This window comes from Myxine glutinosa, chromosome 5, assembly GCF_964187855.1.
Source record: "Myxine glutinosa chromosome 5, kmMyxGlut1.1, whole genome shotgun sequence".
Lineage (NCBI taxonomy): Eukaryota > Metazoa > Chordata > Myxini > Myxiniformes > Myxinidae > Myxine > Myxine glutinosa.
In genome coordinates, this window is record NC_136265.1 from 172,621,893 (window position 1) to 172,635,754 (window position 13,862).

General features: G+C 42.8%; 1 protein-coding gene across 7 annotated transcripts in view; it reads left to right on the plus strand.

Annotated features, from left to right (window-relative positions):
* Positions 1-13,862, plus strand: part of LOC137426720 (apoptosis-stimulating of p53 protein 1) — a 228,887-nt gene that overhangs the window by 124,719 nt on the left and 90,306 nt on the right. Inside the window, exon 1 of one of the 7 annotated variants that reach the window (XM_078779087.1) lies at positions 7,189-7,583. The exons of 4 other annotated variants lie outside the window; for them this stretch is intronic. In XM_078779087.1, the coding sequence (XP_078635213.1) occupies positions 7,440-7,583 (144 nt within the window). In that variant the 5' untranslated portion in view covers positions 7,189-7,439. Of the gene's footprint in view, positions 1-7,188; positions 7,584-12,207; positions 12,252-13,862 lie in introns of those variants that run through there. 2 more of the 7 variants (XM_078779093.1, XM_078779088.1) reach the window with 2 other exon arrangements.

Here is a 13,862-nt window from a genome sequence, read left to right on the forward strand (position 1 = left end):
GGGTCTCACTATCTGCCATGATCTTTCCTGAGAAAACCACATTTCCAAGCTGGCCTCCAAAGCCAGTCGCCGACTGGGCATCCTCCGTCGTGCGAAGTCCTTCCTTGGCACACCTGAGCTCCTCACCACATACAAGGCTTTCATCCGCAGCTCAATTGAGTACTGCTCTCCCCTCTGGGCTGGTGCTCCTGCCTCACACCGAGCTCGTCTTCACGCTGTTGAAACCAAAGCATTCAGAATCATTGGAATCTCCCGCGATGACGAAATCTCCGAGGGCCTTTCACTTACTCACCCCAGGCAGGTTGGTGGTCTTTCCGTCTTCTACCAACTCCTCTCTTCTACCGACTCCTCTCCGGCCTTGCCCCCCCAGCTCTCTCTGGGCTCTGTCCCCCAAATATTCCTACAGGTCGCACACGATCTGCCTGCAACCCTCTTATGGTTAAACTGCCAAAATCAAGACTCTCTGCTCACCTTCACTCCTTCATTCCTCTTTTCTCCCGCCTCTGGAACAAACTCCCTCACTCTCTTCAATCCCACTCCTCCCTCCAGGTCTTTAAAACGGCTGTTCACCACCATCTCTTATCTTCCCCAATCCAAAACCTTGATCTTTTCTACCCCCGCTAATTTCACCCCAAATCCACTTTTTGAGGTGCCGACTTCTTTCCTGGAAGTCCTTGGTGTCCTTGCGTTTTATACCTATCCTGCCCCCCCCCCAAACCCCCAGGCCCTCTCTCTCCCACACATCTCCCGATGTCCCTGCTCTCAAATGTTGTGTTTGTGTGCTTCCTCCCCTTCTCTCCCCATGTTGTCGACCGCTCCCCTTTTTATATACTTTGTTTGCTTGTTTGTTTGATTTGTTTGTTTGATAAATGTTAGCTCTTTCACGAGCCTCGACTCTGTATACAAAAAAAAAAGAAAAAAAAAAGTCAACAACAATTTCGAATTTCTAAAATCCTCAATTTTCATCCGATTCACTTGAAATTTAAATGGGATTTACATATTAGCAAACTGAATTCAACCACCAACTATTTTTGAGATCACCATAGGCCAAAAGAGCAACATAGGCCAAAAGTGAACAACAATTTCAAATTTCTAAAATCCTCAATTTTCATCCGATTCACTTGAAATTTAAATGGGATTTACATATTAGCAAACTGAATTCAACCACCAACTATTTTTGAGATCACCATAGGCCAAAAGAGCAACATAGGCCAAAAGTGAACAACAATTTCAAATTTCTAAAATCCTCAATTTTCATCCGATTCACTTGAAATTTAAATGGGATTTACATATTAGCAAACTGAATTCAACCACCAACTATTTTTGAGATCACCATAGGCCAAAAGAGCAACATAGGCCAAAGGTCTACAGCAATTTCAAATTTCTAAAATCCTCAATTTTCATCCGATTCACTTGAAATTTAAATGGGATTTACATATCAGTTAACTGAATTCAACCAACAACTATTTTTGAGATCAGCATAGGCCAAAAGATCAAAATAGGCCAAAGGTCAACCACTTTTTTCTAATTTCTAAAAGCCTCAATTTTCATCCGATTGACTTGAAATTTGAATTGGATTTTCATATCAGCTAACTGAATTCAACCACCAATATTATCTGTGAGTTCAAAAGTATGCTCTACTGAGTGCTGATTCTGCATTGTTCTCTTTTGCCAAGTGTCGCTCTCTGAGTGATTTTTCATTTGTCTGTTTGTTTGTCTTTTTTTCCGCACAGAATAAATATGATTTTCTCTGCAACTGTTGGTCCTATTGACAGGGAATTTTCACCATGTGTGCACCTCCACCTGTATATTTTTAATGATAATTATGACGTCATCGGTCACGTGGTTCGGCCACCAACTTGGAAAAATCGAAAAACTTTGCACCTCTATATCTCGGAAAGCACTGAATAGAAACAATTGAGACATGGCTCATTGTAAAGAACTCTCAATTGGGAATAAAATATGTTAATAATGATGTCATAGGTGCCTCCATTATGATGTCATAATTCGACAAGTACAAAACTTCATCCTATGAAGATGAAATTTATTGAGCGCCATGTCGGCATAAACTGGTGGAGAAAAAAAAAATGATGACGCCATTGGTCACGTGGTTCGGCCACCATCTTGGAAAGAGCGAAAAACTTTGCACCTCTATATCTCCGAAAGCGCTAAATAGAAAAAATTGAGACATGGCTTATTGTAAAGATCTCTCCATGGGGAATAAAATATGTTAATGATGATGTCATAGGTGCCTCCATTATGGCGTCATAATTCGACAAGTACAAAACTTCATCCAATCAAGATGACATTTCTTGAGCATAATCTAGGAATAACTTAGTTTAGAAAAATAATAATGATTATGTCATCGGTCACGTGGTTCGGTCGCCATATTAGTTTTAACACAAAAGCCTTTAAAAAACACTGAAAATACATCCTGGTGAGGGTTTGCAATCTCTGATTGCTCTTTTTCTTGTTTTTCATGTGATCTTTAATTGAGATCAAACTAATTAACACATCTGACGTGGGTGGAGGTGTATCCATTGACACATTCGTGTCAAATCCCACTTTCTAGTTTGTATTATTGTTAGTTGTACTGGTAATTGTTGTCAGTCTGAAGGAGTGAAGTGTGTTTGCCATTTGATAGTTCTTACATTATCAGCACCCTGGAATTTGGCAATCGCCATGGTAACATCCTTAACATGAGGCATTTGTATTTGTCAGACTGTTTGCAGAGTAAACTGGATCACACATTGAGTGGCATTATCTGTTATGCTCTTAAGATACTGAATCCATCTACTAACATTTATCTGGTAAACGGTTATAAAGTGATTCAAATGTTTTACATCTGTTTTTTTTTTACAGCTTACCAGTTTATAAGGTTTTTTTTTCAAAGGTTTGTTTTCCGTGGTGTGCGGATGGCACATTCCAGCACTCAGTGCATTGCCCCAGAGATATGTAAGGTCAGCGATTAATGGTTTCACTTGTAACTCTTTTTTGGCTCAACATCCTTGTGCGAGTTTTCTGTGTTGTCTATATTATTATACCATTATAGCCTGATGTTGGCTCAACGGTTAGGGTGCTGGCTTGGGATCCTAGGATCCTGAGTCCGAATCCCGGTCGATCGTTGAATTAACGCCGGGGGGTTGACTCAGCCTGTCATCCTTTCGAGGTTGGCAAATTGAGTACCAGCTCACTGGTAATTGGGGCACTGGATGATAATTGGGGTACTTCCAGAGAAATGATGCAACCAGCAGCCACAGGCTGCATACGAAACAGCAACAACATTATACCGTTGAGCTGCGGTATAGCTTTGATATATGCACACTCACCTCTGAGCTGTCAAGCCTGGGTTGGAATCCCGGCCTAGCTATAAATCGTCTCACTGGTGTTTCACATGCAGAGTGATACATCAGCGTGTGTGCGTTCCCTTGAATCGACGACGTTAAACCGGAGAACCTGTCTACCAGCACTGTGGGTGATTGGGGATGTTAAAGATCCCATGCTGTTTTTTGATTCAACCAGCGGACCAAATTCCAAATTTAATCCCAGTGCAATTGGGGTTTACTTGCAACATCCCATTTGCACATCTCAAACAGTGGGCCCTACATTCTGTACAAAACAAATAAGGGGAGTAAAGACAGGAATTTTTTAGAGGAAAGATTAATAGATGAAAGAAGGCCGCATTATCTGGGAAAGCAAAGTTGTCTGCTAGGTGGATGAATAATGAACTCGAGCAATTAATGTACAGTCTGATTAAGAAAAAGGAAACATTGTATGTTCTAGACCAACGAAGACCGTGTCGAGAGGTACTTGATATTTTGATTTGCCGTTCAATTAATTCGGGCGTGATTACAAGTGTAATACATTTGCTGCGCTCTAATTTTCTTCCACAAAGATAACCTATTCAAAATTACCCAATGCACCATGTGTGCAAACACATTGTGCCATGGTAACGGAGTCCTAATTTGACTTGCAAATCAAGGCCTTTATTAGAGAGAAAAAAGGATCCTTCTACCAAAAGCTAACTGCATACAATATGACAGATTTTAGTTTTTTTCATAACAATACGAGCTAAACCACAAAAGATAATTAAATAATATGGGTAAATAGATAATATTTGCAACTAGAGCGGCACTCTGTAGAGTGCATACCTCCGCCAGGCTAAACAGTTTAGGTTTTGCATCCCACTGATAGGCCCGATCACATCTCTGACCTGCACCAAAATCTAATGGGCTTGTTCTTGTCACCTACCCAACTCATCCACATAGTTTTGCCATAACTGGTGGACAACTTTTTGATATATTGTGCAATATATCGTTTTTTGGCCCCATCTCTCAATGGTGAAGAATCACTTAAAGAATTTCCAAAAATTATCATATCCGGATCTTCACCAAAATCGACTCAATTCGTCCATGTCACACACAACGTACCCAGCAAATTTCATCAGAATCCGTCTGAAACCTTTTGAGATATCCTGCTCGCAGAGAGACAGGCAGGAGTGAAAATATAACGTCCGTCTACCTTTGGTGGCGGAGGCAATAATACCTTTAATCTTTCAAAAGTGGGCAAAATCGAAGCAATTTGTACCAACACATATGAAATTATGGAGATGGTGGCTTATCATAATAGCTTAATCAAATGCGCCATACTCTCGACAGGGTGCCAGTGCTGCCAATGCAGTTACTGGGCAAGGTGTGCTGGGTGGTCTGCCCTTACCTTCCCAGCAGTCAGTCAGGGCCATAGGTTTCTTATGCATTCAGGGCGCCTGCAACAACTCGCCTACTCTTCGCGAAAGACACCGTGGGGTCTTCAACTTCCACCGACGATCAACGCTGGCAAATGGATCTTCCAGTGTAACGTCCATCCGAGGGACGGCACACGCATCGATGACTTGCCCCTGCACTCAAAACACCAGGATAACGGTTTACAGCTGCCTCGGGATCTAAACCCAGGATAGACAGCTCAGGAGTGAGTGCATATTCCTCTGGAATAAGCTGTACAAGTGGGTGAAAATGTAGAGATGAAGGCAGGTGTGTTTTGTCCCAGAAAAAGATCAACTGATGACCTCGGCTCGTTTGTCGTCCCATCTGCTTTTGCTCTTTGCCAAGAGTTTGTTCCAGGTTTTATTGTGACAGTTTCTGTCAGCCATCTGGCGAAAGCACGGCCAGGGGGGAGAAGCACAACAAGGCTTTTGGGTGTAAGAAAATAGCAGTTTGTCTTCATCGTTATAGCCTTCTGTTTGCCACTTGTGTTCTTTGTCCACGTTAATGAAATCTCTTGGATGTATTTGACGCCTCAACGTCGTTTAATAAAACCATGTAGATGAATTAGCGGAGTTTATTGATGACCTTTTGGCTGTGAATTTTTAAAAACCGAAAACGTTAATGTCAATCCGACGGCCTTCTAACTGATATTTGCTATGGTTTGTTTATCAAACAAGGAAACCCGCTTTGAGGAGTAATCGGTTTTCTGTGCTACACGTTTGGTTTGGCATGAGCAATATAATTTGGTGAACCAATACATTTGATTGATTGCTTGCTCAAAGTACCATCAGCCATGATATTTATTGGGCAGACAATATTTTCAAAAAGGTGTCAAAAGTCAGCCACCAACTGGGCATCCTCCGTCATGCAAGGTCGGTCTTTCCTTGGCCAGTCTGAACTTTTGACAACCTACAAGGTCTTCGTTTGCAGCTTGATGGAGTACTGCTCTCCCCTCTGGCCTGGCTCCCTTACCTCACATCTTTCTCAGCTTGATACTGTGGAAACCAAGGCCTTCAAGACCAAGAAAGTGAAGCTCTCAAAACCCATTGGGATCTCCCACAACAAAGCCGAGTGACTAGGCCTGGTACTTTCGCATCACAGACAGGATGATGGCCTCTGTATTTTACCGCTTCCTTTTTGATCTTACATGCTCTGTCCTCTCTTGGCAGTCTCCCGTCCAGGATGCTGCAGTCTGAACAAGGTCTGCCTGTAACCCTCTTCCTGTTAAACTCCCAAAATCCAGGCTCAGTGCTCGCCTCCACTCATTTGTTCCTGTTTTTTCTCGCCTGTGGAACCAACTTCCCCAGCCGGTTCATTCCCATTCGTCCCTCCAGCACTTCAGGATATATGTTCACCACTACATCACGATATCCCCATCCACATTATCTCCGCTAACCCAACTGGCCCCATTCCCAAGCATTCCCATTTTCCAGGTTATTGTGATTTCCCTCTATCCCTCACCTCCTTTCGTTCGTTGTCAGTTGTTTTGTCCCTTTTCTGTTTCATTCCACTTGCCTCTTCCTTTTATCGCTGTGATTCAGTCAGCCTGTGTGTAGCTCATTCACCCCCATGCATCCTTGTCCCCCTCCCCTTGATCTTACTCTCACTTCCACTCTGTTGCTTGGTGTTTCCCCGTTTCTAATTTCTTCCATTCCGTTCTGCTCTAGCTCTTCCACGAACTTCGATCGTGTATACAAAATGAAGTACAGTAGTTACTTTGATGTAAGCGACCTTAAATTTATTTACAGTCTCTCCCTCCTGTACATTTCCTGACTAGTAATCAAATTTGCAGCTCAACTCCACATTGCAGAAAAGAAAAATCTGTGCTTTGACAATTTAATACAGTACATTGTCGGTGACATATTTCTGTGATGTCCCTGGATAATATTGTTTTGAGCAGTGGTATCGTAAAAGATGATTGGGAATTTCGAAGCATTCCTCAACTTTCTGTGTAACCAAGTGCTCCAATAAGCCACTTATTTGAAAGGGCAAGACAGAATTATTGATGTGCTTGATAATGGCTCTTTAAAAGCACAATTGAAGCAATGCCCAGGGTGATAAGCTCTTATCTTGAGAAGATGTAAGTAATGCCATAACAAACCGCTGTTAACTAGGCAACTGGCAGCCTTTTGCAGATAACCAAGGGCTGTGCAATTGTCTGCATTCCTGCTGTGCAATGTAGAGTCTTTGCAGGTGTCTTTCAGACCTGATAGGGGAGAAAGGAGGAAGGGCTGTAGGCTGCCCAGCAAGTTGACGTAGTGCAGGTCCCATCTGATAGTGGTGTAGGGTTTGGAGCGGGCTGGCCTGGCTTGGAGGGGATGTAGGAGGGAGAATTATTGGGCTGCCAAGTGTGTAGGTAGATGGGCGGCGTTTGAGGCAGCGGAGGTGATGGCAGATAAGATGTGGTCCCTCCTCCTCTCTCTTTTCCGATGAACAAGTGCTGCTCTGAGACATATCTTGAGCTCGGATGCGCCTGGTTCCCATCTTTGACTATATGACATTCCCTTCCGTGCTATTCCTGCTGAGCAGTGCCAGCAGCTCGGCAACGCAGCAAAGAACGGCTTGCCGATCGATCTGAGAATTCCGTCGACTTTGTGTTTTTGTACTACCTTTGGATATTTCTCAGTGGTTGTCCAGTATCTCCTCAAAGCCTTAAACCGAGATCTCCTGCTGCCGATGCGTGGTACAACCAAAGTGAGTGTGGGGCCTAGGGGGGCGCTGCGACGTACTATGGGCAAGCTCGAGGAAAGGATCAAGAACGGGCTGCACTTGGGCAAGCATCGCAGAGGCAGACATCGTGGGGGCACAGGGGAAAGCAAGGTAACCGACATGTTTCATCGGTGTTTGTTATATTTTATCAACCCTCCTCTACCCCACACCTCCTCCCATTAAAAATAATAATCCAGCTCATAAAACAGCCTGTACATGTAATTGTAATATGTAGTTGCCATTGACATTAGGGAACGATAGACAAAGCAACGAAACAAAGTGTGCAGAATTGGAATCCGGCATGACAGAATCATTTGGCTCTTGCTCCAATGGGAACACTGAACAGGTTAAATATTTGTGAGCAGACCTCGGAATTCGTCCTTAGTAATGCTTTTGTTTCCTCTGAACACACCTCACTATTGTGAACGATCCCTTTATCATGTTCCTTTTCTTTATATGCATTCTTCCGTTTTTTTTATTTCAAGTGGGTTTAAATTAACAAGCCAAACGAGATATGGATGAAACGCTTTAAATCACTAATCATGGTCTTGTTCATGTGTATAGGACGTCACGAATGGAAAGCATTGCTTTGTGCGTATTATTTATTTATTTATTTATTATTCCAGTGCTGTACATTGTTGGTTGACTTTGGAGTTTGAGTTGGAATCATTGTACTTGTTCGGTATCTGAACTTTCATTCTGACAAACCGGATCGCTCAGAAAAATGACGATAATAATCCACTGTAATTCAAATTGGGCTGGTTGCTGTGGGATGCCAACCCACAGGAGTTTGTCTGTGTTTGAGCCCCTAAATACTCAGTCATTTAAATTGAGGAAGCAGCATGTACCATTGTTAGGTTAATTCTCCGAAATAACCTCAGAGAGCGGGTCCCGGTGTCCGGCCGTTCGTATGTACGCATGCACGCACGTTAACATTTGATCAAAACATCTTCTCACTACCTGACCGATATGGACCAAATTTGGTACGATGCATCAGGACAGCAAGGTCTCATGGTGTTGTGCTTCCCATCCAGATCCGCCTCCTATAATACCTTGAAAAGGGGGGTTTCACCTCAAATTCAGGTAATTTATATTGAAAGATTCTCAGAAACCATGGGGGAAATAACAGTCAGTCCCCACAGGGCTATTTATTTCAAGTCTTTGTTATCAATCAAAAGGGTCATAATTGAACGGCCAAACTCTCAGGATCAGAGCAGACGCTCCCACCACATATCCAACAAGCCTCTCTGTTTGTTTCATTTGTTTATTTATTTACATTGCATAATACTCATGGAGTAGCTCATACAATATTAGGAGACATAATTGTACTTTCACGGGAATTACAAGAACACTAGTAGTCAATGAACAAGCTAACGCAGCATATGGGAGGTGAGCTCGAGAGGTCAACATCATGAACCATTGGTTCAACCAACAGGTTCATCCTCTGCTGCTATGTATTCGTGTTTTCCCTCTAGCCCTGCTTTGCAAACTTGGTGTGGTGTTGAGAGCCGTTTATGATTCTTGCCAGGAATTTGGAAAGCCCCGCCAGCATTGTTCACAGCGAGAGGAAAGGGGCAAGGCGAGACTGGCGCAGCTGCAGATTATTGTCATATGCAAGTGGGCCTGAGGAGAGGATATGTCGGGAACGATTTGTCATGCTATTTCTTCCCTTGGATGAATGAAATTACAGTTTTCCACTCATGTGCACCCGGAAGAAGTGGAACCTAACTTTATCCCTACACCTGTGACACTCTTCCTAAGTTTCAACACTAGCGGATCAAAGTACCATGTGATGCTCGCTCTTGAGTTGCGACATCTCCTTTTACAAAACTTTAATGTTGACTTTTCATCTATTTAAGAGACAACACTGTTATTCTTTTTGACCCTGAAAGCTGTGGTCTAACTCCAAATCCCTGTTGCCGCGCAGTGTTTGTCCGATGGCCATGATTTGTGTTGGCTGGATTGTAAACCATTAAATGTGTCCTGCCATCTGTTTTCAATTTTCATAACTGCCGGTGAGTGTTTTTTTCCCAACTCGGAGGGTTTTATTTTTATTCATTTACCATCTGACCTTACGACCGATCCCTGGGCTGTGAAAGCGGAAAATCTCTCTGAAGATAAGAACGGCTTTGAAAATAAACAATGGCTTGCGTGGACAAGTGGTAACTGATGCCTTCAGGATTTTTCTCTGGATGTGGGTCTCTCAAAATGCTTTGCTTGGCCTGCTGGGATAGCATGCTCGCAAGAGTTACTGCTTGATGAGCTGATGAGGGCTCCTTCAAAATTCAACCGTTTTCTGCGTTCTAATCACATATCCCTGGTGTTGGGCTAGCGGCTAGGGTGCCGGCTTAGGATCCTAGGATCCTGGGTTCGAATCCCGGTCGATCGCTGAATTAACGCCAGGGGGGTTGACTCAGCCTGTCATCCTTCCGAGGTCGGCTAATTGAGTACCAGTTCACTGGTAATTCCCTGTTTGTCGTTAAAGGCGGCAAAAAGGGTTGGCGTCAGGAAGGGCATCCGGCCGTAAAACATTGCTTCAAAAAGGGGACCGAAAAACAACAACAACCACGGTTCCCGAAAAAGGCCAACCCCTGCTTTGCGGGGAAAAATGGCCTCTAAAGGTGTTTTTTTTTTTTTTTTAATCACATGATATTTAGTCGAAAGAATGAGTGGGTTTCTTCAATAAAATGCAAGAAATGCAATCGCTGAATTGAACACTTCAGAATTCATTATTACTCCGGCCACCGAAGATGGACAGACGGAGGTTATGTATTCATCCCTGTTTGTTTGTTTGTTTGTCTGGGAACAGGATATCTCAAAAAGTTATGGACGGATTTCGATGAAAGTTGGTGGACAGGTTTGGTGTGTGACCAGGAGGAAATGATTAGATCTTGGTGAAGATCAGGATCAGGATACTAGAATTTTTAAAGTGTTTCTTCATCATGGAGAGATAAAGGCAAAAATTATATAAACACGATATCTCAAAAAGTTAATGGACGGATTCGGACGAAACTTGGTGGATAGGTCAGGGTTGTTACTAGGAAGAATTGGTTCAATTTTGGTGAAGATCTGGATCTGAATACGAGAATGTTAAAAAATTTTTTTAAAGTCATTCTTCGCCATTGAGAGATGGGGCCAATGACGATATATACCATTATATTTCAAAAAGTTGTGGACGAGTTATGACAAAACTAGGTGGATGAGTTGGTTAGGTGACAAGAAGAAACCGATTCGGTTTTGGCTAAGGTCCGGATCCAGATCCGGCCCATCAGTGGGATACAAAATGTAAACTGTTGAGCCCGGTGGAGGTACGCGCTCTACCGAGTGCCACTCTCGTTCTCAAAGTGATTCTTCACCATTGATATATAGCGCCAAAAACGATATATAGCACGATATCTCAAAAAGTTATGGATGGATTATGACAAAACTTTGTGGATGAGTCTGGTAGGTGGCAAGGATGAATTGATTAGATTTTTCAAAAATGCAATACAAGTCACTTTCTCTGGTGTGTACACAACCTAATGGATGCCGTTTACAGACCTGCATACCTTCATGGATTGTCCATAATTGTTAGGAAAGTCTCACTGAAATTCCGGAGCTTTCGACCAATCCAAAAGTTACAGAAATTGCACGATTTAGCCAGAATTCGCAGAAGTTTGGTTTAACCAGTGTCAATTGGTATTTCGATTGATATTTAAATCAATAAAAAACAGTTCTCAAGGTTGAAAAACTCACACTTATTTCTCAAATTGAAAATACCAGGTTGAAAAGTAATCGTCATACCAGTGGTTCTTTGGTAAGCAAAACTGCACCTGTGTAGAGGTCGATTCCAAAGGTTGACGAAATGAAGCCATGGCGAGTACAGCAACTGTTTTCGTGACAAAGATCATTGCATCATGATATGAGTATCATGACATCATGATCCTATTACAGATTGGAGGTGTGTGGGGTAGACGGGTCTGCATTGTCCCCTTCAATGTGGGTTGCAATCAATGATTTGACAAAATATCGTCTCTGTCTCTTGAGGACATGGAATTGTTGTAAGTGTTTCTGCAGGGAACACAGAGGCCTTGTTCACACGATTGCCTGGAGTGCTGTAGATTTTCAGGAAAAGCAAACGCGGAGCAGGTGTCACGTTTACTTTAAGCAGATACGTCGTACTGAGGATTTCCTGCCGGGTAGTGTTCCTCCTGAGAAGCCTTTGTGTGACAATATAGCAGCTGTTCCCGAAATAATATGTTTCATATCTTCTGTTCATTCTTATACGGAAACATAAACCTTTTCTTTCTCAATGTCTGTGATTAGCATTGCATGGTTTTCCTGTTGTGTATCTTATAAACTGAGATCTCATGACGTCAAGAAATGCAATTGTGTGTTTCTTGCAGTTATTTGAGTGTGATGCTTTCTTTTGGGCGTTACTTGCCATGATTCCCTGACAGCAAGGTATCAATTTTGGAAATTGATCTGAAAGATTGATCTTATGCTAATTATCTCATGAAATTGATCATACAATCTACTTTTGGGCCTCTCCTTCAGCCATGATCTTTCTTCGGCAGACCATTATTTTCAAGATGGCCTCCAAAGTCTGCCGTCGACTGTACATCCTCCATCATGCAAGGGCTTTCCTTGGCTATTCTGAACTTTTCACAATCTCCATGGAGGCCTTTGTTTGCTGCTTGATGGCGTGCTGCTCCCCCCTTTGGGCTGGCACTCCTGCTTCACACCTTGCCCTTCTTGATGCCATGGAAAACAAGGCCCTCAAAACCATTGGGATCTCAGGTGACAAAGCTAAGTGTCTCGACCTGTTACTTTCATATCGCAGAGAGGTTGGTGGTCTGTATTCTACCACCTACTTTTTGGTCTTGCACCCTCCACCTTCTTGGCTCTGCCCCTCTCAGATTTCTTCAGGATGCACACAGTCTGTCAGCAACCCTCTTGTTAAACTCCCAAAATCCAGGATCACTGCTCACCTCCACTCATTTGATCTTATTTCCTCTCACCTGTGGAACCAGCTTTCCCAGTTTGTTCAGTCCCATTCTGCCTTCCAGGGCTTCAAGAAAGCTGTTCACCACAACCCCCATCCACACTCGGATGTCTTTGTCACCACAACCCCATCCATACTCAGATCTGTTTTATCCAAAATTACATCATTTCAAAGCACTCCCTTTTCCAGGTTTATTCGGATTTTTCCTCTCTCTCTCCCTCACCTCCTTTCGTTTGTTAGTTGTGAGTTGGTTTGTTCCTTTTCTGCTTCATCCCCGCTTTCCTCTTCCTCTTCTTGATGTGTTTCCTTCAGCTTGTGTGCAGCTTGTTCATCCGCATGTGGCCTTCTCCCCTCCCCTTGATCTCACTTCTACTCTGCTGTTGGTGTTTTCCCCTTTCCATTTTATTCCTTTCCATTCTGGTCTAGCTCTTCCACTATCCATCGATCATGTATACAAAAGAGAAGAGATTCAAAGTCAAAACAATCTTGATATTTCAGAACCTGTGATGTGACGAGCAATGAAAGAACAGCTCTGCCTATCAGAGCCTGTTTGAGATGTTGGTTGGCGGCCTGTTTTGATTTCTTCCTTTCTTCTGAGGGCACTTTCTATAGATTGGCATCTTTTGTTGAGAACGAACGCCTTCAATGAAAGTGGCGGCCGGGAACCAGTCAGGCGGTTTGTGTTATTGTTGGACACGGACGTAGGGAAGCAGAAAACAGGACTTTATTTTGCATTTTACCTGCAAATCATACAAAGAGCCTGTGGGCTAGTTCATGGCACAAGCGCATGCTAAGTGTACTGTAAGATGTGCCATGATTTGGTACTTTTGGTTGTGAAATGCTGCAATATCGCAAGGGTGTTGTTGCTGCTGCTGCTGCTGCTGCTGCTGCTGCTGCTGTTGTTGTTGTTGTTGTTGTTGTTGTTAGTGCTTTCTATTTCAGTTTCTCTGCTGCAAGATCACTGCCAGGATGCTCACTTTTCCTAACGCCATGATAATAACAACTGAGGTTATCTAATAGTGTTTTCCTCCAAATGGTCAATTTAATTCATGGTAATACGTTCTGATAATAACAGTTTGGCCACAACTGTGAAAACAAACGGTGTAGTTTGAATGGACGAGGCTACCTTGTCTTGCCAATGATGAATCTGAAAGTCTGAAAATGTCTTGTATTGGTATTTTTTTTTTCTAAATAATATTCAGGACTGTGTTTTGTGCTTATGTTTATGCTGTTACCCCAATTCCTTAATCCAGTTTACTCGTTTATATGTTAAATTGTGAAACCTTCCATTCTACAGCAACTGTGCAATCAAACTTCTTTCCCACCCCAGGGTTGCACAATAGGGTGGTCCAAAAATGCAAAAAAATCACTTTTTTATCTGGATTTTGATGCTCTATTGGATTATT